The sequence below is a fragment of the Panthera tigris genome, chromosome D1, assembly GCF_018350195.1.
Source record: "Panthera tigris isolate Pti1 chromosome D1, P.tigris_Pti1_mat1.1, whole genome shotgun sequence".
In the NCBI taxonomy this organism is placed as follows: domain Eukaryota; kingdom Metazoa; phylum Chordata; class Mammalia; order Carnivora; family Felidae; genus Panthera; species Panthera tigris.
Window position 1 is genome coordinate 57,642,000 of NC_056669.1, and position 24,543 is coordinate 57,666,542.

Below are 24,543 nucleotides of genomic sequence, written 5' to 3' on the forward strand. Positions count from 1 at the left end.
AAATGTCAGGTGTGAGTTTAAAATATTAGATGGAATAGGGGCGCCTGGGTGGCGCAGTCGGTTAAGCGTCCGACTTCAGCCAGGTCACGATCTCGCGGTCCGTGAGTTCGAGCCCCGCGTCAGGCTCTGGGCTGATGGCTCAGAGCCTGGAGCCTGTTTCCGATTCTGTGTCTCCCTCTCTCTCTGCCCCTCCCCCGTTCATGCTCTGTCTCTCTCTGTTCCAAAAATAAATAAAAAACGTTGAAAAAAAAAATTAAAAAATATTAGATGGAATAGAAATGGAAGACTTCATTGAGAAAATGGTGAGTTTTGAGTAAATATGCTAAGGAAGCAAGGGAGTCAACTATGCAGATATCCTGAGGAGGAAAAGGTTCTAAGCTGATGGCCCAGAAAGTGCAAAATCCTTGAGTTGGGAATACATTTAGTTTATTTGAAGAACAGCAAGGAATCGTATATAGCTGGTGAGGAGAATAATGGAAAGTGTAGTAGGCAATGAGGTTAAAAAATAATAGTTTTTGAAAAAGACCATAAAGACCAGGTTAAGTGGGGCAAAGTAAAGACTCTGTATGAAATTGGAGGATTCATGGGGTGCCTGGGTGGCTCAGTCAGTTGAGCAACTGACTTCGGCTCAGGTCATGATCTCATGGTTTGTGGGTTCAAGCCCCGCATCAGGCTCTGTGCTGACAGCTCAGAGCCTGGAGCCTACTTCACATTCTGTGTCTCCCTCTCTCTCTGCCCCTCCCCACTCATGCTCTGTCTCTCTCTGTCTCAGAAATAAATAAACATAAAAAGAAATTGGAGGATTCAAGCAGAAGAGTAACTTTTCATAAATCACTGTTTGCTCTGTGGAAAATATGTAAGAGTAGAAGTGAAGAGAATAATCCAGGCTGAAATCGAAGCAAGAAATGATGATGACTTGGACCAGGATAGTGGTAGCATGTGTAGTGATCAGTGGTCAAATTCAGATACATTTTGAAGATAGAACTGTTGAAGATATACTCATGCAATGGATAGAATACATAATGATGGACAGAATATGGGGTGTGGGAGAAGGAGGAGTCAAGAATGATGCCTAGATTCTTGGCCTGATTAACTGTCATTAACTGAGATAGGGAGACACTTCATAAAGAGGTGGTTTAGGATGGAATATTATGACTTCAGTTTTTGGTCATTTTAAATTTAGAATTGCTATTAGATATTCTCATATGTAATTAGATGTCAGGTAGGCAATTGGATATATGAGCCTGGAGTTCAGAGCAGCAGTCCAGGCTAGATAAATAAGTTTGGGATTAATCAACATGTAGATGGGTATTTAAAACCATAATACTGCCTGGGATCACCAAGGGAGTAATTATAAATAGAGAAGAGGTCCAAAGAGTAAATTTTAGGGCGTCTGATAGAAGTGTTTTAAAGAAATGCACACTGTTGGGACACCTACATAGCTCAATCAGTTAAGCATCTGACTTGATTTTGGTTCAGGTCATGATCTCATGGTATGTGAGATTGAGCCCCATGTTGGGCTCTGCCCTGACAGCACGGAGCCTGCTTGGGATTCTCTCCCTCCCCCACTCTCTCAAAATAAGTAAACATTAAAAAAAAAAAACACATTGTTGATATATTTAGGGCTAAAGGTCTGCAAATTGTCAACTTACTCTCCAGTGTGTGTTTTTTTTTAATTTATACACACACACACATACACACACACATACATAAATACATAGAAATGAGAGGATAAAACAAGCAGATGTAGTAAAACATTATTAACAGGTGGATTGCTATATAAGAATTTCTGTGCTGTTGTTCTCTTTGCTTAGAATACTCATTTTCTTCTTTCCTAACTTTTCTAGAGAGTGGAGAATTTATAGAATAATATCTTGTAGGCAAGAAGAGAGTGGAATCTAGTACAAAGGTGAAGTTTGGGCCGTAAGGACAGTTTCCTCCATAGTAGCAGGACTAGAAGTAGAATATAAGTGTACACAACATAGATTGGTGGATAGATGTGGTGAGAGCTTGTGGAAATTCTCTTGCATTGCTTTGGTTTTCTGTGTTGTAGGAAGCTGAGTTTGTCAGCTGATATTTTAGATCCATTTAATTAGAATATTTGCATATTTATTAAATATCTATATGCCAGCTAGGCACTAGGAACACCAAGATAAGTGACATAATCTTGTACTTAAAGAACATATTACAATTTGAGACACATTGCTGCTAATTATAATGTGTCACCAAATGCCCTATAAAATGTATCAAGAGAATTTAATATACATGCCTTTTGACTCCACTTAGAGAAATCCACAAAATCTATCCTAAAGAAAAGATCCACAGTGCATAAAATATTATGCACAAAGATATTTATAGCAACATTTTTCACAGTAGTATGAAATTTGAAAAAAAATTTTTTAGCATCTTTAACAGTTTGGGGGTGGTTACATAAATTATAGTAGCAAATTGACAAATTGTCCAGTAATAAAAAATTATATGAAGTTTTTAATCATAAGACTAAATGCTTATGATCTAATATTGAGAGAAAATAGCAGGCTATTAAGATTTTAAAAATAAAAAAATTACAGGATGAGGTCAGCCAAATAAAAGCAAATCATTAAAAAATGCCTTTTTAAAAAATTTTGGTTAGGTATAACATACACACAGAAGTACCCAAATTTTAAGTGTACTGCAGCTTGATGAATTTTCAAACTATTCTTACCTGTATAACCAGCACACATACGAGGAAAGTTATTTTCATAGGCATCTTGGTGGTTCAGTTGGTTAAGCATCCAGCTGTTGGTTTCAGCTCAAGTCATGACCTTGCAGTTTCATGGGTTCGAGCCCTACATCAGGCTCCATGCTAATGGCATGGAGTCTGCTTGTGATTCTCTGTCTCGCTCTCTCTCTGTCCGTCCCCCACTCGTGCTGTCTCTCTCAAATAAATAAACTTAACAAAAAGAAAAGTTATTTTCAGAATCTTGTTTATACTCTTTACAATACCATCTTGCAAAAAGAGGAATTTATTTTTTGAATTTGTTTTACAGGCAAGTATCAATTGAGGAAGGAGAGAGGAAAGCCAAAGAGCTGAATGTTATGTTTATTGAAACAAGTGCAAAAGCAGGATACAATGTAAAACAGGTGAGTGTCCTTAGAGTATGGATAGAGGTTATCAAATTGAAAAGAGATGTTATAAAATAATTGTGGGAGTATTCTCTAGTGTAAGATTTTCTTTTGGTTGGTAACAGCAGACCTCATGAACTAGTAACATGATAAACAGTGAAAAAAAGTTAAATGTGACACAGTTTTTGGAAAAAGAGAAAAGGCTTGCCAAACTTCTCAGATTGTGCACAGGACAACTATTTCATTATGATCGCAAGGTTGTAAACTTAACCATACCCTGCCTCCTATTGCATTGTTTCAAGGTAAAACTTTTTTTTTTTTTTTTAATTTTAGAGTTTAATGACAAAAGAAAGTACCATGAGAAAATGCCATGAGAATGGTATTTTGCTTGTGGTTGTGAAAGTATATTCTGGTTACTTTATCCTTAATAACTGCTGCTGTTTTAACAGTGTTTATAACAGCAGTGTTTTGGGGGAGCTGGAAAATATGAAGAGACCTCACATTATCAAACTTCTCTAAAAGATGAAGTAGCCAAAAACTGAACTGCTTAATTTTCTAGGGCTGCATATCATATAGAGTAGTGGTCCCAGATTTATAGGATTTTCAAACCAATAAATTATTTTTTTTATTTCTAGGTGATCAGTAGGTTAAAATAAAATCCTATAAACTGAATAAGTTGAGCTTTAAGAAAAATTTTATATATTATTTTCAGTTTTGACACTTTCTTTCCCATCTCTCCTTGTCTTGAGATATATTTAAGTAATTTTGAACTGTTACTAATTCCCTCCTTGTAGCATACTCTTCCATGGCTCTAAATCTTTGTTCATGGTGTTCTCTGATTAGAATGTTCAGTTTCTTTCTTGACTGATAACGTATTCATCCTTTTAAGTTTCATTTTAGATGTCAGCTCTTCAAAGACATTTTTTTTCCTGACATTCTTTACCATACTGTATCTACATGCTATTCTGTTTAGCAGTAAATGAGTTTTCTGTGTTTTCTCAGGCCCCTGACCTTTGTGAAACCACTGTCATAGAAGTTACCATGTTATACTGGAAATATTTCTCCCATCAAAATTATGTACTCCCAGAGCCTACCAATGTCTATGGAATTTAGAAAATGATATGTAGGGGCACCTGGGTGGTTCAGTTGGTTAAGTGTCTGACTTCAGCTCAGGTCATGATCTCGTGGTTCATGGATTCCATTACCATGTTGGGCTCTGTGCTGACAGCTCAGAGCCTGGAGCCTGCTTCAGATTGTGTCTCCCTTTCTCTCTGTCCCCCTCCCCCACTCATGCTTTGTCTCTGTTTCTCTCTCTCTCACACAAATAAACATTAAAAAATGTTTAAAAAAAAAAAAGAAAGAAAATGATAAGTAAATGAATCCATTGGAACCACAGATAATTTAACATTTTGAGTAATATTTGGGTGCCTGGTTGGCTCAGTCAGTTACGCATCCAACTTTGACTCAGGTCATGATCTCGCAGTCTGTGGGTTTGAGCCCTGCATCAGGCTCTGTGCTGACAGCGCAGAACCTGGAGCCTGCTTGAGATTCTGTCTCCCTCTCTGTCTCTGCCCCTCCCCCACTCATGCTCTTTCTTTCTCAAAAATAAATAAAACTTCAAAAAATTTTTTGAGTAATAGAAGTAATTAGCACAATTATTATCATCTGTCACTGTTCTAGGACAAAGCAGTAGGTAGCCTCATCTAGCTTTTTCTATTACAGACATTTTGATAAGGATATGAGCTAGTTGCTTATATGTCAAAGTATGGCCTTTGGGACATCTTTCAGGCTGGGTTAATGTCTAAAGGGATTGCTGTGGCCCTCTAGTCCTGACCCTGAGAAGTCTCATAGGTATGGAGGTCTAAAGTCCTCAGCATACAGTGGTCACTAGTGACAGCTAGCATCTTGATGATATTTAATTGCTTCTAAGTTTAGATAACTCTCAGGATGTTGAGAAAATGAGGTATGTCATTCATTTGCTATTTTATAAGCACATTATTTCTTAATAGTTGTATTGAAGCATAATTTCCATACCACAAAATTACTTGTTTTAAATGAATAACTCAGGGTTTTCTTGCTTTTTTTTTCTTCTAATTTTTAAAATTTTATTTAAATCCAAGTTAGTTAACATATAGTGTAATAATGATTTCAGGAGTAGTATTTAGTGATTCATCATTTACTTACCCAGTGCTCATCTCAACAAGTGCACTTCTTAATGCCCACCACTCATTTAGCCCATCCCTCCACCCAGCAACCCTCCAGCAACCCTGTTTGTTCTCTGTATTTAAGAGTCTCTTATGGTTTGCCTCCCTCTCTTTATCTTATTTTCCTTTCCCTTCCCCTGTGTTCATCTGTTTTATTTCTTAAATTCCACATATGAGTGAAACCATATATTTATCTTTCTCTGACTGACTTATTTTACTTAGCATAATACATTCTGGTTCCATCCGTGTTGTTGCAAATGGCAAGATTTCATTCTTTTTGATTGCCGAGTAATATTCCTGTGTATGTGTGCGCACGTGCGCACGCGTGCGCATACACCACATCTTCTTTATCCATTTATCAATTGATGGACATTTGGGCTCTTTGTATAATTTGGCTATTGTTGATAGTGCTGCTATAAACATTGAGGTGCATGTGCCCCTTCAAATTAGCATTGTTGTATCCTTTGAATAAATACCTAGTAGTGCAGTTGCTGGGTTGTAGAATAGTTAATTTTAATAGGTGTGAGGTGGTATCTCATTGTGGTTTTGATTTGTATTTCCTTGATGATGAACGATGTTGAACATCTAGGGGTTTTTTTAGGGAATTTATAGAATTGTGCAACCGTTACTTCAATTTGATTTTAGAACTTTTTCAGCATTTGGCACATAATTTTTTCTAAAAGCCTGACCCATACAAACACTAGATATAGCTAGCCAGTGATAACGAAGGGAGAATTCTTTTACAAAACAATCTTACTCTGAATTCAAAACCTATTTGCTACTTTATTATTTCTCCTTATTTATTTGTTTTATTTTAATGTTTATTTACTTATTTTGAGAAAGAGAGAAAGAATGCGCAAGCATGAACAGGGAAGGGGCAGAGAGAAAGAGAGGGAGAGAGAGAATCCCAAGCAGGCTCCATACTGTCAGTAAGGAGCCTGACCTGGGGATCGATTCCACAAACCGCAAGGTCATGACCTGAGCCAAAATCAGGAGTCAGATGCTCAACTGACGGAGCCACGCAGGTGCCCCTATTTCTCCTTATTTAGATATACCTGAATATGTGATCTTGCTGAAGTGCCTAATTCTACTGGGACTTGATTTTATTGTCTTTAAATACAAATATGATTAAATTAATGTTTTCAAATTTGGAAGAGAGCTAGCTGCCTTCGGTTTTGGTTTTTGTTTTTTGTTTTTTTTTTTTTTTTTTTTGTAGCTTCTTTCTTAACTCATGAAAACCATTACTTTGCATTTTATAGGGACTACCATAGTAATAGAATTTTATTTCAATATTTATAGACCTTTGCTTTGTAATCTTGCATAATTTAGTTAAGACAAAAATCCTGGAACCACTCTCCCTCTCCCCCACCAATTAAGACAATGAAAACAAAAAATGAATTTGAATCTTACGTTAATAAGCACATTTAAATAATAGGTTCAGATCTTCCCCTTTGTCAGTGATTAATCATATGGAGTATATTTCTGTCATGTGGGAAAATTACTGGTTGATTTTAAATTTTAGCTAAAAAATACATCTCATTATAATGGGTTGTCTTTTCCTTGAATTCGTTTTTATAAAGGACCTTAAAACTAAACAAATAGGGTATCATTTAAAGTGTTAATTATTTAAATGACTAGAAATGGAAGAAATGTGTTTTTTTTCTTGTGGTTGCCCTCACAAACTACCCCGAAGTTTAAAAGTCAAAAAACATATCCTTTGATATCACTTAATATATTGGCCATATGGAAATATTTGAAAAAAATTTTTTTTTAATTTTATTTATTTTGAGAGAGAGAGAGAGAGAGTGAAGGCAGGGGAGGGCCAGAGGGAGAAGTAAAGAGAGAATCCCAAGGAGGCTCCGCACTGTCAGCACAGAGCACTATGTGGGGTTCAAACTCACAAACCATGAGATCATGACCTGAGCCAAATTCAAGAGTGAGTGAGATGCTTAACCAACTGAGCCACCCAGGCAGCCCTGAAATATTCAGATTTTTTAAAAATAAAGCCTAAGTCAAATCTACTTACTCCTGACTTTGGGCAGTAAACTTTGTGTGGCTGGAGTTCAGTGCCTATTTTGCAAATCTAATGTTTATCATGCCTTTGGAAATGTTGGCAGTAGGGGAAAAAACCTTAGTGACGTTTTCCCTAAGACAGATATTTTTGAAACTCATATAGCATACTATTGAGATTAGGAATGTGTTTTTCCTCCATCCTATTATCTTTGGTAGAGAGTAGAATACCTGATATCCAAACAAAGGTAAGAAAGTACAGAGGTTTTTAGAATGGCACATTGTCCCCAGGAAGATCTCCTACCATTAAAGAATTGCTTAATGGTTTTAAACTTTAATGTGGATAGTAGTTTCCTGGAAACCTATATAAAATAACAGGTTCCTGGGGCACAACTTCTGGGTATTGATTCAGTAAGTCTAGGATAGTGCCCTAAAAATCTACATTTTTAACACGAATTTCAAGAAGTTTCTCATGCAAACTATACTTTGTAAGAAGATCTATTAAGCCATGGAGATGGTTCAACAAGTATGTCAAATGTATTCATTTTGATAGGACAAATATTGATTCTCTAACCCTTGCTAGATACAAAAGACAGATTTCCTACACTTAAAAGGCCCTGTCTTGTGTACAGCCAAAATAAGGAATTAAATACATATCCCGGTGCCAAAATGTGTCTCCATGCAGTAGGAGAACAAACCTGTGAAACTCATTTCTTTTGACTCATTTGTATTCAAGTCTTACAAGCAGTCATTTAGATACCTACTCTTGTTGATTCTCCTGTATTAAGGCCCTGTTGTCTATTGCCTTGCCTGCTGCCATAGCTTATTAACTGACATCTGCCTTCAGTCTTGCCCTACTTGAGATTACTCTCCATCCTGCTATCACGGTCTTCGTTTTTATTTTATTTTATTTTTTTTTAATTTTTTTTTTCAACGTTTTTTTTATTTATTTTTGGGACAGAGAGAGAGACAGAGCATGAATGGGGGAGGGGCAGAGAGAGAGAGGGAGACACAGAATCGGAAACAGGCTCCAGGCTCCGAGCCATCAGCCCAGAGCCTGACGCGGGGCTCGAACTCACGGACCGCGAGATCGTGACCTGGCTGAAGTCGGACGCTTAACCGACTGCGCCACCCAGGCGCCCCATGGTCTTCGTTTTTAAATACACATTTGAGGGGTGCCTGGGTGGCTCAGTCGGTTGAGCAACCGACTTTGGCTCCGGTCATGATCTCACGGTTTGTGAGTTTGAGCCCCGTGTTAGGCTCTGTGCTGACAGCTCAGAGCTTGGAGCCTGCTTCTGATTCTGTGTCTCCCTCTCTCTCTGCCCCTCCCCCACTCATGCTCTGTCTCTCTCTGTCTCAGAAATAAATAAACATAAAAATTAAAAAAAAAATACACATTTGAACAGGTTACTTATGAATTTTATCCTGAATTTTAAGCAAAGTCCTTAGTATGCTATGCCCTGCTATTCAAAATCTTGGCCCCCGTATACATTGCTATCTTGATCTTTGGCCACTATATAGCCATACTACACTGCTCAAAGTCTCCTGGGTTTACTGTGTTCCCATATTGCCATTGTATGTTACTGTCCCTCTGTAAAATACTATTTCTTCTCTACCTGCTATTTGTAATTTAAAAAGTCAGTTCAGACATAATCAAATTTAGATTAAATGCCTTTCCTAATAATTGAAGTAGCACTCCTTTTAATATAGAAGTTTTTTTGTCAATTCTGTCTCCCACCATAATGAACTCAATAAATGTTCATTGAGTAAGAGAATAATATGCTTTTTTTTTTTAACAGATGCTTAGAGCTGCCATGTTATGCCATAAGAAAAAGATCTACTTAATGAGCTTGACTCTGTCTTAAGAATTTTCATAGACTGAACAAGTGTAGAGAATCTAGGTTACATGAGAAATTGTCCTTCATTCAGTATTTTGACTGCAACTTAGATGTAGATACTCTTACATCTTGAGTTTCTTTGAATTCAGGTAAACATATATTGAACTTTTTTCCCATTAATTTTTTTATTGAGCTAAACACTTGTATACAGTGAAATACACATATCTTAAGTTTACAATTAGATGAATTTTGATAAGTGTATATGTGGATGTAATGACTACATCAATGAAGATACAGAAATATGTTATTTAATTTGCAAAAATTTGAAGCATTTCTAGATACCTATACTATTCCAGCTTCTGATTTAATTCTGTTGTGGTCAGAGAATATACTATGTAACATTTCAGTCATTCATAATTTATTGATATTTGTATTATGGCCTACCATATGGCCTGTCTTGGTGAAGGTTCCATGTATACTGGAAAATAATGTTTCTGTACAGTTGTCAGGTATAATGTTTTTAGATCTCAGTTATATCAAGATGGTTGATAGCATTGTTCAAATCTTGAAGAGTTTACTAATTTTTGTCTGTAGTTCTATCAGTTACCGAAGGGGGAGGTATTAAATGTACAACATTTGTATTTGCCTGTTTTGCCACTTAGTTCTGTCAGCTTTTATTTCATGTATTTTGAAGTTCTGTTATTCGGTGCATACATATTTAGGATTATTATTGTCTTCCTAATGCTTTGACTTTTTAAGTCTTCACAAATGTTCCTCTTTATCTCTGATAATACTCCCTTGTCTCCAATTTTTTATCTGATCTTAATATAGCCACAGTAGCTCTCTTATTCCTATTGTTTGCTTGGTATATCTTTTTCCTTGTAAAGTGGATTTCTTTTAAATGGCATATAGTTGCATCTCACTTTTTTAAAAAATCCAGTCTGAAAAATCTCTACTTTTTAATTGGAGTATTTGGTTTATTTAGATTTAATAAATAGTTGGGTTTATGTCTGTCATTTGCTCTTTGTTATCTGCTTGCCCCTCTGTCATTTTTAATTTAATCAAATATTTTTATATTGTAATTTAATTCCTCTTTATTTTTAGCTAAACCTTTCATAACTTTTTTTTAGTGGTTGCATTAGGGATTATACTAGAGTGTATATACCATTACATCCTTTGCACCTATGCACCTATCCTTTGTGTTATTCTTGCCACACATTTTAATTTTTTTTTTTAACGTTTATTTATTTTTGAGACAGAGACAGAGCATGAACGGGGGAGGGGCAGAGAGAGAGGGAGACACAGAATCAGAAGCAGGCTCCAGGCTCTGAGCCATCAACCCAGAGCCTGTCGCGGGGCTCGAACTCACGGACCGCGAGATCGTGACCTGAGCTGAAGTCGGACGCTTAACCGACTGAGCCACCCAGGCACCCCACCACACATTTTATATTTACATACATCATGGCCCCCATAATAAATGTCTTAATTTTTGTTTTAAACGATAATCAAGAGGGGCATCTAGGTGGCTCTGTTGGTTAAGTGTCTGACTTCAGCTCAGGTCATGATCTCACAGTTTGTAGGTTCCAGCCACGCATCAGGCTCTGTGGTAACCACTCAGAGCATGGAGCCTGCTTGGGATTCTGTGTCTCCCTCTCTCTCTCTGCCCCTCCCACTCTTGAACTCTGTGTCTCTCTGTCTCTCAAAAATAAATAAAAACGCTAAAAATTTTTTAATTTTTTTAATGTTTATTTATTTTTGAGATAGAGACAGAGCATGAGTAGGGGAGGGGCAGAGAGTGAGGGAGACAGAATCTGAAGCAAGCTCCAGGCTCTGAGCTGTCAGCACAGAGCCTGACAAGGGGCTCGAACTCACAGGCTGTGAGATCATGACCTGAGCTGAAGTCGGACGCTCAACTGACTGAGCCACCCAGGCGCCCCTAAAAAATTTTTAAGTAAATAAACAGTAATTAAGAGAAGAAAAGGACAGCTTTTTCTGTTTACCCATATATTTACCATTTCTAGTGCTCCTCATTCCTTCTTACAGATAGAAATTTCACCTGGTATCACTTCCCTTTAGCATATATAACTGTCTTTACTGTTTTTTCTTTTAATGTTTATTTATTTATTTTGAGAGAGTGTGAGTGGAGGGGCAGAGAGAGAGGGAGAGAGAATCCCATGCAGGCTCTACACTGCCATTTCAGAGCCCAACATGGGGATTGATGTCATAATCCATGAGTTCATACCTGAGCCAAAATCAAGGAAACTTAACCTTATGGTTTTTGTGGGTTTTCTTTTTTTTAACACTTATTTATTTTTGAGAGACAGAGCACAAGCAGGGGAGGGGCAGAGAGAGAGAAGGAGATACAGAATTCAAAGGAGGCTCTAAGCTCTGAGCTGTCAGCACAGAGCCCAACATGGGACTCAAACCCATGAACCATGAGATCATGACCTGAGCCGAAGTCAGATGGTTAACCAACTCAGGCACCCCAACCTTACTGTTTTTTGTTAAGGTCTCCTGGTGATGAATTTGCTCAGCTTTCACTTAGTCTAAAAGGCCATTTTAAGAATAATTCTATAGGTAATGTGTCATTTTTAAGTATTTTTCCTCCATTTTCTTCTTTCCTCTTCTTCTGGAATTCCAATGGCACATCTGTTAAATGGCTTGATATTATCCCACTGGTCACTGAGGCTTTTGCTCATTGTTTTTATCCTGTTTTTACTCTTTCAGCTTGGATAATATTCTTGATGTGTCTTCAAGTTCACCAATCCTTTTCTTCCGTATCCAAACTGCTATTGAGTCCACCCAGTGAATTTATCGTTTCAGATTCCGTACTCAGTCATAGATTTGTCCTTTATTTCTTTACGTTTCTATATCTCTTTTGGAATACCCCAATGTTTGATAATTGTGGCATTGTTACCTTCAAGTCCTTGAACATACCTATAGTAGTTGCTTTGAAATTATTGTCTAATCCAACATATGAGTTATCTCTGAGTCTGTTTCTACTGGCAGTTTTCCTCTTGCCTTTAGGTTAAATTGTCCTGTTTCTTTATGTGTCTAGTAAGTTTTGGTCGTATGCTCAGCATTGTGTATAATACATAGAGACTCTGCTTTCTGTTACTTTTCTCTGCAAAATGCTGAGTTTTATTATGGCAGTGTTTTAATTGCTGACTGATCACCTTGAACTTGTGGGATCTTAATGTTATGTTTTGCTTTGATGGATCTGTAGAAAGCCTGTAGTATTTATCAAGCTTTTTCTGTTTTTGTGGGATTCAGACTCTAAACTTTATCCCTGAAGCAGGCAGTAACTAAAGTCTGCTCATTTCTTCCTGCCTTCTAGCTGTTGTTTTCAGATGGACTCCTTGTAGTCTCTCCTACATATGTACCATTAAAGAGTCAACTGAGATCTGCAGGAAATTTATATGTAGACTTTAGGGTTCCTCCTCTTGGCTTGTTCCTTTTTGTTATTTCTTTTCTCAGTCCAGCCACACTAGCAGTCCACTGGCACCTCAAACCTTTAAAATTCTAGTTTTCTGCATGAGGTCTCACCACCCCATTTTGTACATGCCCAGTAGGAATAGCTCTTGGGAAAACCTGTATAAACATGGATCCTACCCAGTGAATGTGAGTTCCCTTCTTCCCAGGGTTGAATTCCCCCTAATTTGTATCTGCTTTTTGTTGCTCTTAAGAACCTTTAAATAGTTGGGTTTTTTTTTTATAGTTTCTCCAGAGTTAATAATTGCTATCTGCAAGAGTGTTAGTCCTATACAAGCTAGACTGCTATTGCCAAAACTGGAGTTAATATTAAATTTATGGGGGTAAAACTTAATATATCTGATCACTGTAACAACTGTTTAGCATGTACATGCTTAGTTTTGTTTTGTTTTTTTAACATGGAAAGCTAGTTTATTCCTGAATTCTGTATGTTATCTAATAACAAAATAAATAGATTTATTACTTAAATTATATATTCAATAAGTAACACATATTGGCAGAAATTACTAGAAGAATTAATCTCAGACTCCTGAGTTTTTGTTGTAGGTCAGTCACAACTCAGAATTGGTCCTGGTGGTCAGAAATTCACCAGGTAAATTTCACAGTTCAGTCACTATCTTGGAAAACACTGGGGATCACAGTCTTACATGCCTGTTGAGTAAGCATTGTGTGTGTTTGTTCAGCTGTATATGTTTTCAAAAGCACAGTTACTTTTGATGATTGTGCATTGTACTGATTTTGACAAAATCATCATGTGTTTTCACTGGAAGGTACGTAGTAGTCTTACCATATAGAGGATATGTTTATCAGTATTAAAGGTACCATCTGGTTGTATTTTCCATGCACAGAGATGTTTTCTAGCTTTCTCCTCATCTGCTAATTGGATTCCTTCTCCCTACTCCCTTATATACTGGGTTATAATATACATAATAAAAGCTGAAAATGGGCTTTCTCTGTTGCTCCATTTACTTTTTAAATAATTTGGGCACCTGGGTAGTTCATTTGGTTAAGTGTCCAACTTCAGCTCAGCTCACGATCTCATGGTTTGTGAGTTCGAGCCCTGTGTCAGGCTCTGTGCTGACAGCTCAGAGCCTGGAGCCTGCTTTAGATTCTGTTTCTCTCTCTCTCTTTCTCTGCCTTTCTCCCTCCCTCTCTACCCCTCCCCCACTTGTGCTCTGTCTCTCTCTCTCATAAATGTAAAAAATTTATAAATAATTCTGGGAGAGATTTTATTAATGCATCATTAGTGTCTGACCATGGTTCAAGTGATTGGGCCTTAATGCCTGTGAATTCTGGCTTAAAATAAAGCAAATTTATTCCTGCACAGTACTGCTCTTCTGTGCATAAGCCTTTGCTCTTTTTTTTTTTTTTTTTATGTTTATTTTTGACAGAGAGAGCACGTGAGTGGCAGAAGGGCAGAGAGAGGGATACACAGAATCCGAAGCAGGCTTGAGGCTCTGAGCTGCCAGCACAGAGCCCGATGTGGGGTTCAAACTTAGGAACTGTGAGATCATGCTCTGGGCCAGAGTCGGCCACTTAACCGACTTGAGTCACCCAGGTGCCCCCAGCCCTTTGCTCTTTAATCTGGTTTAAGCATTCAACTCTAAGATCCTGTTTATGTCTTAAAGAATATTGTCATAGTTGTTTTTTTTTTTTTTTAATAAAAATACTATCAGGGCTAGAACTATAATAACTAATAATACCTCATACAATCATTTGTATTATATAAGATATTTAAGTAATATTTTTCATTGCATTCAATATTTCATAAAAAGATAGTCTATGAAAAAAATTTTATCCCTCTTTTTTCTGTTTTTTAAAAAGCAGTAATATTGCTTTCTTTTATGAAAGTGGTATGGTGTTTAAATTGCTGAAGGAAATGGTAATGAGAAAGTAATTATTTAAGGCTTCACCTGACTTTTCATCTGAGAATTAGTACATTCTTTTAGTGGAGTATTAAGTGTGTGGGTGTCACCTTTCTTATTATATTCTATAATTTTGCAGTACTGGGAAATGGGAAAAGAACAGAAATACTTCTTGATCTTTAACTTCTAAACTCATCAGTGCTTGTCAGAAGAAAAACATCTTATATGAAAGAAAGTAAGGACTTCGTGAAAAATTAGTGATAGCTGATGTGCATCAGTGCTAACAGATCAATGAAAGCTTGCATGTGTACAGGGGGGTTGCGCACATGCACGTGTGTGTGTAAATTATATTTACCTTACTTTAAGCATTGGTAGGGATAGTGTATTTTCTATACCAGTCTATTCCATGTCTGCCTTAGTTCTTGATCAGAACTTTTATCTTCTACTTTTATCATGTACCTTAAGCCACAAGTATCAATTACCTACAGTATGTAAGACCATCGTAGGTTCCTTGGAGAACTTAAAGTTATGTAAAATATGATTCTTGATTTCTAAAAAACTTATGATACAGTTGAGAAGAGTCACATTCTCATGAAAACTATATAGTGAAGGGTAAGTAGTACATGATAAATGCCTAGCCAATGCTACAGAGACAGTAAGATCCACAGTAATTATTGAGATGTAAAATCAGTTCTGGCACAAGGAGGTGTATTTGTTGAAGAAATGAATAAGATCACATACAGATAGGATGATCAAGGAAGGCCCCATGCTTAGTCATCTGTGATTCCTAATAAAGCAAGAGCTCTGTTAGCATATCATTGACATTTAAAAAATGGATTTTCCTTTAATGATTATTTAAGACAACTTAATCCTCTAAGGTTTTTTTCCTTCCTGTCTTACATATGTTTCTGTAAGGATAGAACTTTGCTTTTGTAAAAAGCTTTTTCTTGGCTCATTTTAAGGATGTCCTGAGTTGAGTTTAGGTTAATGGCATCAATTCTTTTAATCTAATTGAAATATTTTGAGGGAACACTAAAATTTTCAAATACACTGGTTAAAACTATAGAATAATTAAAAGAAATTTTTTTTACTGTTTATTTATTTTTGAGCAAGAGTGAGCAGGGGAGGGGCAGAGAGAGAGGGAGACACAGAATCTGAAGCAGGCTCCAGGCTCTGAGCTGTCAGCACAGAGCCTGATATGGGGCTCAAACTCACAGACTGCGAGATCATGACCTGAGCCTAAGTCAGATGCTTAACTGACTGAGCCATCTGGGCACCCCTAAAAATTTTAAGTCCTTGAAAATGGATTAAGTTTTTATGTCTGTGATTTGTGTGTAATAATAGTATTTCACAAAGCAAACTCCTCTTACTCAGGATTGTTAGCTGTTTCTTCACACAGGCCTTTCCACAATGCTTTTCCATATAGAAGAGACTTCTATTTATACTAGGCAACATAAGGTAGTAGAAAAAAATATGAATTTCGGAGTCTTGGCTCTGCTATTTTATTTGGTGTATTGTAAATTCTCTCTTCAGCCTTAGATTTCTATAAAATGAGGACACTAATATGTTCCTCATAGGAAGATATTAAAATGAGAAAACATGAAGATTCTACAAAGTAGCCACTCAGTATTAGCTTCTTTCTTGCTTTATTTGATGATTACTTCACACTCCTTACAAATTAGTATTACAGCATTGGTCTTTAACCATGGCTGCACATTAGAATCATCCAGAGATCTTTTAATGAATGGTAAGGGCCCAGTCCAACCCCAAATTAGTTAAATCTATTTTTGGCGGTAGGACCCAAACATCTGGTTTTGTTTTTAGTTTCCCAGGTAATTCTGATGCATGGTAGGTATCAAGAACCACTGGTCTAGAGGGAATGATTTCACACATAACCTTTCAAGGAAATTCCTAACATAACTTTTTTCTAATTATTTTCAAAGGTATAATAATAATAAGTTGAACTTCACAACTGTAGCCCCGTTTTTATTAGAAAGAATCTAAGGATTAGAGAAATTAATATCCTTGAGGTCACAAAGCTATAATAACGGGGAAGTTAGTATAGTTTCTTGGCTCAAATTTTATACTCTTTCTAGAAACACATTAAAAACTGTGTTATATTATGAGAATAGGTAGACAGGTAAGAATATAATAATACCCTCTCTGAAAGACCTCATTAGATAAGTACTTTTAAGCATCAAAACTTAAAAACCATTTTATTCCATTTTCACAGAAAGTAAATAAACCTTCCCAATGTCTCCTCCACACACAAAAAAAATCCATTTTTTAAATGATTTTTTTTTAATGTTTGTTTATTTTTGAGAGAGAACATGTACACAAGTTGGGGAGGGGCAGAGAGAAGGAGTACAGAGGATCCAAAGCAGGCTCCACACTGACAGTCGAGAGCTTGATGCAGGACTCGAATTTGCAAACTCCAAGATCATGACCTGAGCTGAAGTCGGACCCTTAACTGACTGAGCCACCCAGGCATCCCCCACAAAAAATCCATTTTTAAGCTAGCCGGTAATAAACTGACATCTTTAAGAGCTGAAAAGGTTGTACATTTTGAACACATAAACAGTTTAATAAATATTTCATGTCAGAAGCGAACTATGAGATCTTAGGAAAGATTTCTAGATATTCCTAAGTAAGAACATTTCATTTCTGCCCTGATATTTTCAGAAGGTCTTTCCCAACTCCCACACCTTTCCCACCAGTTTTAAATAGCTTCTTAAAGCAGAATTTTACACCTGTTAGTGTTTTGCTGTAGTCCTAGAATTCACTGCCAGATTTCATAATGTGGAAAAATTTTTTTTCCCTAGCCCACAGGGCTAGGCTAGTCTCTAGTAGAAATAGAGCTACTGTTTATTATAGATTTTCTGTATAACATATTGGTTCTCAGCAATTTACCTAATGATTTCCCTTAATTTCCACAATAATCTAGTCAGTTAAGTATACTATTATTTTAAGCCCGTTTTACGGATGAGAAAACTGAGGAACAGAAAAAAGACCTGTCCCCTAAGTGGCCTGCCCACAATAGAAACTTTGCACTTCACCTTTTAGCTTTTAGGGTTTTGCCATTCCTCCCTTTCACTTTCAACATGTGCTTTGTAGATCTTTGTAGCCATAGTAAAATAAATAGAACCCCTGATAAAATTCCTTATGCAAACTGCAGTTTTTAGTGCCTACTTTTACCTGCAGGACAAAGTTAATATGCTTGCCAGAACATTCTTAGTCTGGTCTTTAATATATACAGCTTCTTTCTAATTCTTTTATATATTCTGTGCTGTAGCCAGTCTGGACTACCTAAATACTCTTGAATATACCTTGTGCTTTTCTCTGAACATGGTTCAGGGATTTGATTGTCTAGCAGCAGACAAATGTGGTGCTAGATCAAACTGTGCATCCTGGAAATTCATTCTATAATGGTGATATTCAGTCTTGGCCTCAGTGATTTTCACACTTAGCTGTGTAGCCATAATGTATAGTCCCCACATTTCTGATTTCAGTAGATTCAGGCACAAGGGGGAATATTGAGTCTAGCCCTTACTTTAGTACATCTCTAAAATGCCACTAAACCTTACAGAACCAAAACAATTATACTTTTTCTCAAGTCTTCCCTAATCCTATCCCACCAGACTGTTGCCTACAGATGAAAATTTTGTCCTTTTCTGTATTCCTTTCCCTAAACAGATTAGAGTTCCAGTCTTTCATCCCTTTGCTGGCCTTCTATTGTTTCTGTTCCTTCTCACTTTAATTCAGCAACATTTGTGGAACACTTAAACTCTGAGTACTTGGCATAGTGAAATACAACCAAGTGTTTTTTTTTTGTTTGTTTGTTTGTTTTTTTAAGAGAGAGCAAGGGAGAGGGGCAGAGGGAGAGAGAATCTTAAGCAGGCTGCATGCTTAGCATGGAGCCCCATGCAGGGGCAAGTGCCACAGCCCTGGGATCATGACCTGAATCAAAATCAAGAGTCAGACACTCAACCAACTGAGCCACCTAGGCACTCTGGCCAATAAAAACTTTTAACTGCCTTTAAATCCCAACCGAAATGTTACCACCTAAAGATTTTTCCCAGTATCCTGAGACGGGCCTTCTTTTTTTTTTTTTTTTTAATGTTTTTTAATATTTTTATTCATTTTTGAGAGACAGAGAGATACAGAGCACTAACAGAGGAGGAGCAGAGAGAGAGGGAGACACAGAACCTGAAGCAGGCTCCAGGCTCTGAGCTATCAGCACAGAGCCCGATGCAGGGCCCAAACCCACAAACCGTGAGATCATGACCCAGGCGGAAGTCGAATGCTCAACCGACTGAGCAACCCAGGCGCCCCAGAGCCTTCTTTTCTTATATCTGTGTTCTCATATCATTTTGTACTTCCTTGGTTTTGTTTTTTGTTTTTTGTTTTTTGTTTTTCTTTTTGAGAGAGAGAGCATGCGCATGCGCACCCACAAATGGGGGAGGGGCAGAAAATGAGGAAGAGAGCAAGAATCTCAAGCGGGCTTCATACTCTCAGTGTGGATCCCAATGTGGGCTTGTGAACCATGAGATCATGGGGCCGAGCTGAAATCAAGAGTCAGACGCTTGGAGCGCCTAGGTAGTTTAGTCAGTTTTAAGCATCAGACTTCAGGTCATGATCTCGGGGTTCTTGAGTTCGAGCCCCACATCGGGCTCTCTCTGCTATCTGCTGTCAGCACAGAGCTCCCTTGGATCCTTTGTTCCCCTCTCTGTACGCACATGCTCTCTCCCCAAAATAAATAAACATTAAAAAAAAAAAAAAAAAGTCAGACGCACTGACTGAGCCACCCAGGTTTCCCTGTACTTCATTGGTTTGTAGCACTTGCCACATTGTGACATAAAGAATTGTTTGCATCTATTTCTTTCACTAGACTGTGAGCTCCTTGAATTAAAAAACTACATTTTGTTCATTTCTATGTCCTCAAAGAGCCTGAGACAATGACTCAAACAAGCAGGTATTTTGTACAAGGGAGTTATATCACATGCATATTTAACTTCTAGGAATTTTACACTGCGTACCAAAAAAAACCCCAAAAAGAATGAAATAATCAGGCAGTTTCACCTGCCATTCTACCCAATGAGTTGATGCCTAGTATTGGGCATATGATAGGAGGTATGAATCTGTTGTTCCCACATGTCTCTCAAAGTGACCACCTCATTGGCTTGAGTGTGATTGTTTTGAAGAGATTTTTCATAACATCATACCTCAGACACAAGCCAACCACTTCCACTGGTGCTTTTTCTAGTGATGGAAGAAAAGCCATCTGTGTTGGATATGAGAAGTGGTATGTTAGTCTCTAACATAGTGCTTTCCTAAGGAATTATCCAGGGTGATTTTGACTAGACTTTTACTATATATTCACTGGCTTTAGAAGCTAACCCTTTATAAAAGACAGGAATACCACTATCCAGTTTTCCTAAATGAGCAATCTATCCTTTCTCGGAGTTGTTATAGAAGTTTGTTTTTATGACTCAAATGGCATTTTTGCTGCTTGCTTCTTAGCTCTTTGTTCATGTCTGATATCACCAGTTGGAAAGTAAGGATCATATCTTTGTATCTCTTTGTATGTGGCATACCGCACATAGTACTCATTTATAGAATAAATAGACATTTTTATATGTTTTCATTATGCTAAGGTCTAAATGAGAAATAACCCAGAAGCCATATCTTTTAATTCACCATCCAGTGGTCATCCACTTTCACTTGATACCATTTGCTAAATTTTCCCTTCCAATTATCACATTTCTTTCTTCCACAGCTCTTCCGACGTGTTGCAGCAGCTTTGCCTGGAATGGAAAGCACACAGGACAGAAGCAGAGAAGACAGTATCCTTTTTGTTTCATCAGAAAATTGTATTGTTAACATCAGTCTTTAGAGCTCCACTTGGTTGGCTAAGGAATATGCCATCACCGTTTACAACCAGGAATTGATGACTTAGGAATGTAGAAGCTCCAAGATTTTCTTTTTTTTTTTCTTTTTAACATTTTTTTAACATTTTATTATTTTTTGAGAGAGAGAGCAAGCGAGCAAAGGAGGGGCAGAGAGGGAGACACAGAATCTGAAGGAGGCTTCAGGCTGTGAACTGTCAGCCTAGAGCCTGATGCAGGGCTCAAACCCACGAACTGTGAGATCATGACCTGAGTCGAAGTCAAGATGCCTAAGTGACTGAGCCACCTAGGGACCCTGAAGCTCCAAGGTTTTCTGTAGCACATGAGATCTGGTGGTTCAAGGGCATCCTTTGTAGCCTGCTTCTCACTGCAATTAATCAGTGAGAGGGTTTGTGTTTACTTGCTTTTTAATGAGCAGGAAACTTAGAATCACCGCCCTCTGCCTCTTAATTTTGAGTCCCATTGGCTCTGGGCCTTTTCCCTACAGTATATATCATATTTTCCTCCCTTGCTTTTTCTTGAGCTTTCTGCTTGGCACAGGCAAGAAATAATTCAGTCTTGAGTGTTATTGTGGCCTCTGCTTTCAGAAACAGGACATAATGAAGTACATGTAATAATAGTTATTTCAAAGGATTTTGAATCTTAATATTTTAATTGTTTTATATTTAGCGTTTTTCCATATGCATTTTTATTAAGCCATAGAATTCATAGCACTTTGTGTTCAGCTTTTCCCACTGCTAGATGTTTTATGTTTTCTAAGCCTTTATTTTTTTAAGGTTGTTTTTTTTTTTAAGTTTATTTATTTTGAGAAAGAGTATGCACAAGTGGGGAAGGGACAGAGAGAGAGGGAGAGAGAGAGAATCCCAAGCAGGCTCTACTGTCAGCAATGGAGCCTGGCATGGGAATTGATCTCATGAACCGTGAGATCATGACCTGAGCTAAAATCAAGAGTCGGATGCTTAACTGACTGAGCCATCCAGGTGCCCCTAAGCCTTTATTACTTCTAATAGCATAATGTGTTCTATGGAGTTGAAGTCCCATTATTTATTAAATTCTCTCCCTGAACTCTTTTGTAAGCTATTTTCAGAGTTTCAGATAATCTCATAAGGAACATAATCTTTACATGGTTTCTTGCTCCTATAATATCCTTAAAACAAATTCTTATGAATAGGGCTTAACTTTATTCTGACCCTTGTTGCATATAGTAGATATAAACAAGTTTATTCCCTTTGAGCATCTCGTTATAGTGAGCTAGCTATACTAGAAAATAATGGCTGTATCAGTTCTGAAGCCAGTAGGAATAGAAGGAGCTTGCAAGAGATGTCAATGTTCAGCAGAATTGGAATTGTACTTTCCCATTTATAGCTCCTTAACTTTTGTTTCAGTGATTGACATAAAACTGGAAAAGCCTCAGGAGCAACCAGTCAGTGAAGGAGGCTGTTCCTGCTAATCTTCCATGGCATCTTCAACTTTTCTTCAGAAGCTCACTGCTTTGGCCCCCTTACTCTTTCATTGACTGCAGTGTGAATATTGGCTTGAACCTTTTCCCTTCAGTAATAACGTATTGCAATTCATCATTGCTGCCTGTCTCGTGGAGATGATCTATTAGCTTCACAAGCACAAAAAAGTCAGTGTCTTCATTATTTATATTTTACAAAAAGCCAAATGATTCCAACATATTCCAGTGATAACTTTAAAAATTAGATACGTTTTCTCAATTTTTTTTTCCTTTTCAATGTTAGGATAACGTACTTCAAAATGATGGAAATTCCAACAGTCTGTGGCTAGGTTAAGGAGCAATTGTTCACAGCAGCACTTGCCTACCTACTTGATCTCTCTCTGCTTTTCTCACCTCTCCCTTATTGCATTCCCTATTCTTACCATCTCTCCCTCAAAACAAATGAGGTATGACAAAGCAGGAGTCAGACCAAGCCCAATGGAGTTATCCTTCAAATTTAGTGATACCACTTGATCTAGGCCTTGGGCCAAGATGTCCAAAATTATTCTTGAGCGCTGATATAAATTATTTAGACTTTATTTGAGGTCAAAACTCAACTATCATGGTAGGCAGTGCTTGAATAAGAAAAGGGTTCTGATGCATCTTCAAAATGAGTCCTAATGAACACAGTGAGTACTTACAAATTAAATGAGCATAAAATGTATTTCAGACCAAAACAAATGACCCTTTCACATGTTAGTCCCTGGGAGAGAAGAGTTAACAGTGCTTCAGAACATGTTTTTAATACTGAATTCTCCCAGTGAACTATTTCTCCCAGGATTTTAAAATTCTCAACATAGAGTTATTCTGTTTGTTTAAAAAAAGAAGAAAACTTTTGTAAGCAATAGATTTCTCTTGGGTTTTTCTTTCTTGTTTCAAAAAATGCTATGCAGGCAAGGCACTACAGAAATCAAATTCTTTTAAGAAGAACCAGTGGAAGAATTTAAACTTGGTACCATGATCAAAACTACAATAAACAAGATATCTAAAGCTATCATTGTAGAAACAATGATATCTAAAGCTTAACAACAAAAGAATCCTCAACAGAATAGCAAATACTTTGCTCAGGACATTTGAGGTCAAATTGAAAATGGAAACAGGTTTCTTATAAGCCCCTAGCGGCAGATCTGGAAAAGCATACATAGAAGAGGGAAAGGAGAGAATGGAAGTAAAACTTAATATTATGCAGATTTATGCCTTATTTTTTAGCATTTTTTTTTTAATGTTGGGTCTTTCAGGCTGGTTTTGCTTTTTATTAGATCTGTATAGTTTGGTTAATTAACTAGTGATTTAGTTTTATATTTAAGCTACAATTAATCTTTTTTCTTTGTTGATATTTATTTCTTTGCCTTTTTTTTTAAACTACTTTCAGTTTTTAGATGTTTTGTCTGATCTATTTAGAGCTTCATCACCATGGCAATATATATTTCCCTTAAAACACTGTAAACAAATATACTAGGAGTGCACCATTTTAATCTTTACTAGTTATTGTGAGATTGCTGTGTAAGTTAATAAACACATTTGTAAATACATTATTTGCAGGATGAAAATTTCTGAGTTACAGCTCAGGAAAAGCCTGCTGAATTTACGTTGTAAGCATTACTTAACACAGTATAAAGATGAAAAGACAACAAAAAATATCTTCATACTTCCTCATCCCCTCATTGCAACAAAACCCTTAACTGGGAACCTTATTCCCCTCTCTTTCCTCTTCCTTCTCCAGTTCCCACTTATTGTCACCTTGTAATATTCAGAGAGCACTTGGATTATGGGTCTGAATAGAGAAATGCTTTCAGATAATCATTAGCCCACATACCAGTAACTTATACTCAAAGATGGGATGGAGTTGTAAAGTGCTTTTATAATACAATATTATTGTTAAAGGCAAGGGTTGACTCTTTTGTTTTTATTTTGACATGGCATGTCCTGAAATAAATATCAATTCAATATGGCAGATGGGTCATATTCTTTATTTAGAAGAAGTTGTGATTTCTGACATGGGGGTGATTGTCTTCCTACACTGTAGTGTATGATTCTTTTTATGTATCTTTAAAACAGTAATCAGTTATGCTGCTTTTTAATATCGGTCTTTTTATTTGGCCTGGGGTTCTTCAACTGAAGCAGTGAAGTGTGTTCATAGTCTAGATTTTTTTTTTAATAAACAATTTTGCTGCCAAAAATATATAAATAAAACACAAACAAAAACAACTATTGACTTGGTTTCTATTCCTGCCAAGGTAGTAAGTTAGTATGAATTTCTTACTTCCTCCTTAGAATTATAAAGGGAACTTGAAATCCAGAAAAATAAAAAAACAGCACTAAGAAACGCCTAGGGAGTCAGAAGACTTTTCAGCTGTTACAAGTGGGGGTGAGTGGCTACAACTTGAAAGACAGGGCCACTGGTAGAGGCAATAATATATTAAGAAAAGTAATTTATATTCTGCTTTTGCCTCCTCCTTACCCCACCTTTGCCTAGGGACAGGGACAGCAAACTCCTGCCCTCCCACCACATGCAGCCTGCTACCTGTTTTTAAATTAAATTTTTTTTGGAATTCACTGCAAAGGTGGGGTTGAGTAGTTGTGGCAGAATGGCCCCAAAAGCCAAAAATATTTACTGTCTGGCCC

At 37.1% G+C, this 24,543-nt stretch overlaps 1 protein-coding gene across 2 annotated transcripts in view; it reads left to right on the forward strand.

The window, feature by feature from the left end:
• RAB6A (RAB6A, member RAS oncogene family) overlaps window positions 1–23,869 on the forward strand; it is an 82,703-nt gene extending 58,834 nt beyond the window's left edge. For both annotated transcript variants that reach the window (XM_042957523.1, XM_042957522.1), the window contains exons 6-8: window positions 3,030–3,123; window positions 20,291–20,357; window positions 21,806–23,869. In XM_042957523.1, coding sequence (XP_042813457.1) covers window positions 3,030–3,123; window positions 20,291–20,357; window positions 21,806–21,870 — 226 coding nt within the window. In that variant the 3' untranslated portion in view covers window positions 21,871–23,869. The remainder of the gene's footprint in view (window positions 1–3,029; window positions 3,124–20,290; window positions 20,358–21,805) is intronic.
• Window positions 23,870–24,543: the final 674 nt, after the last annotated feature.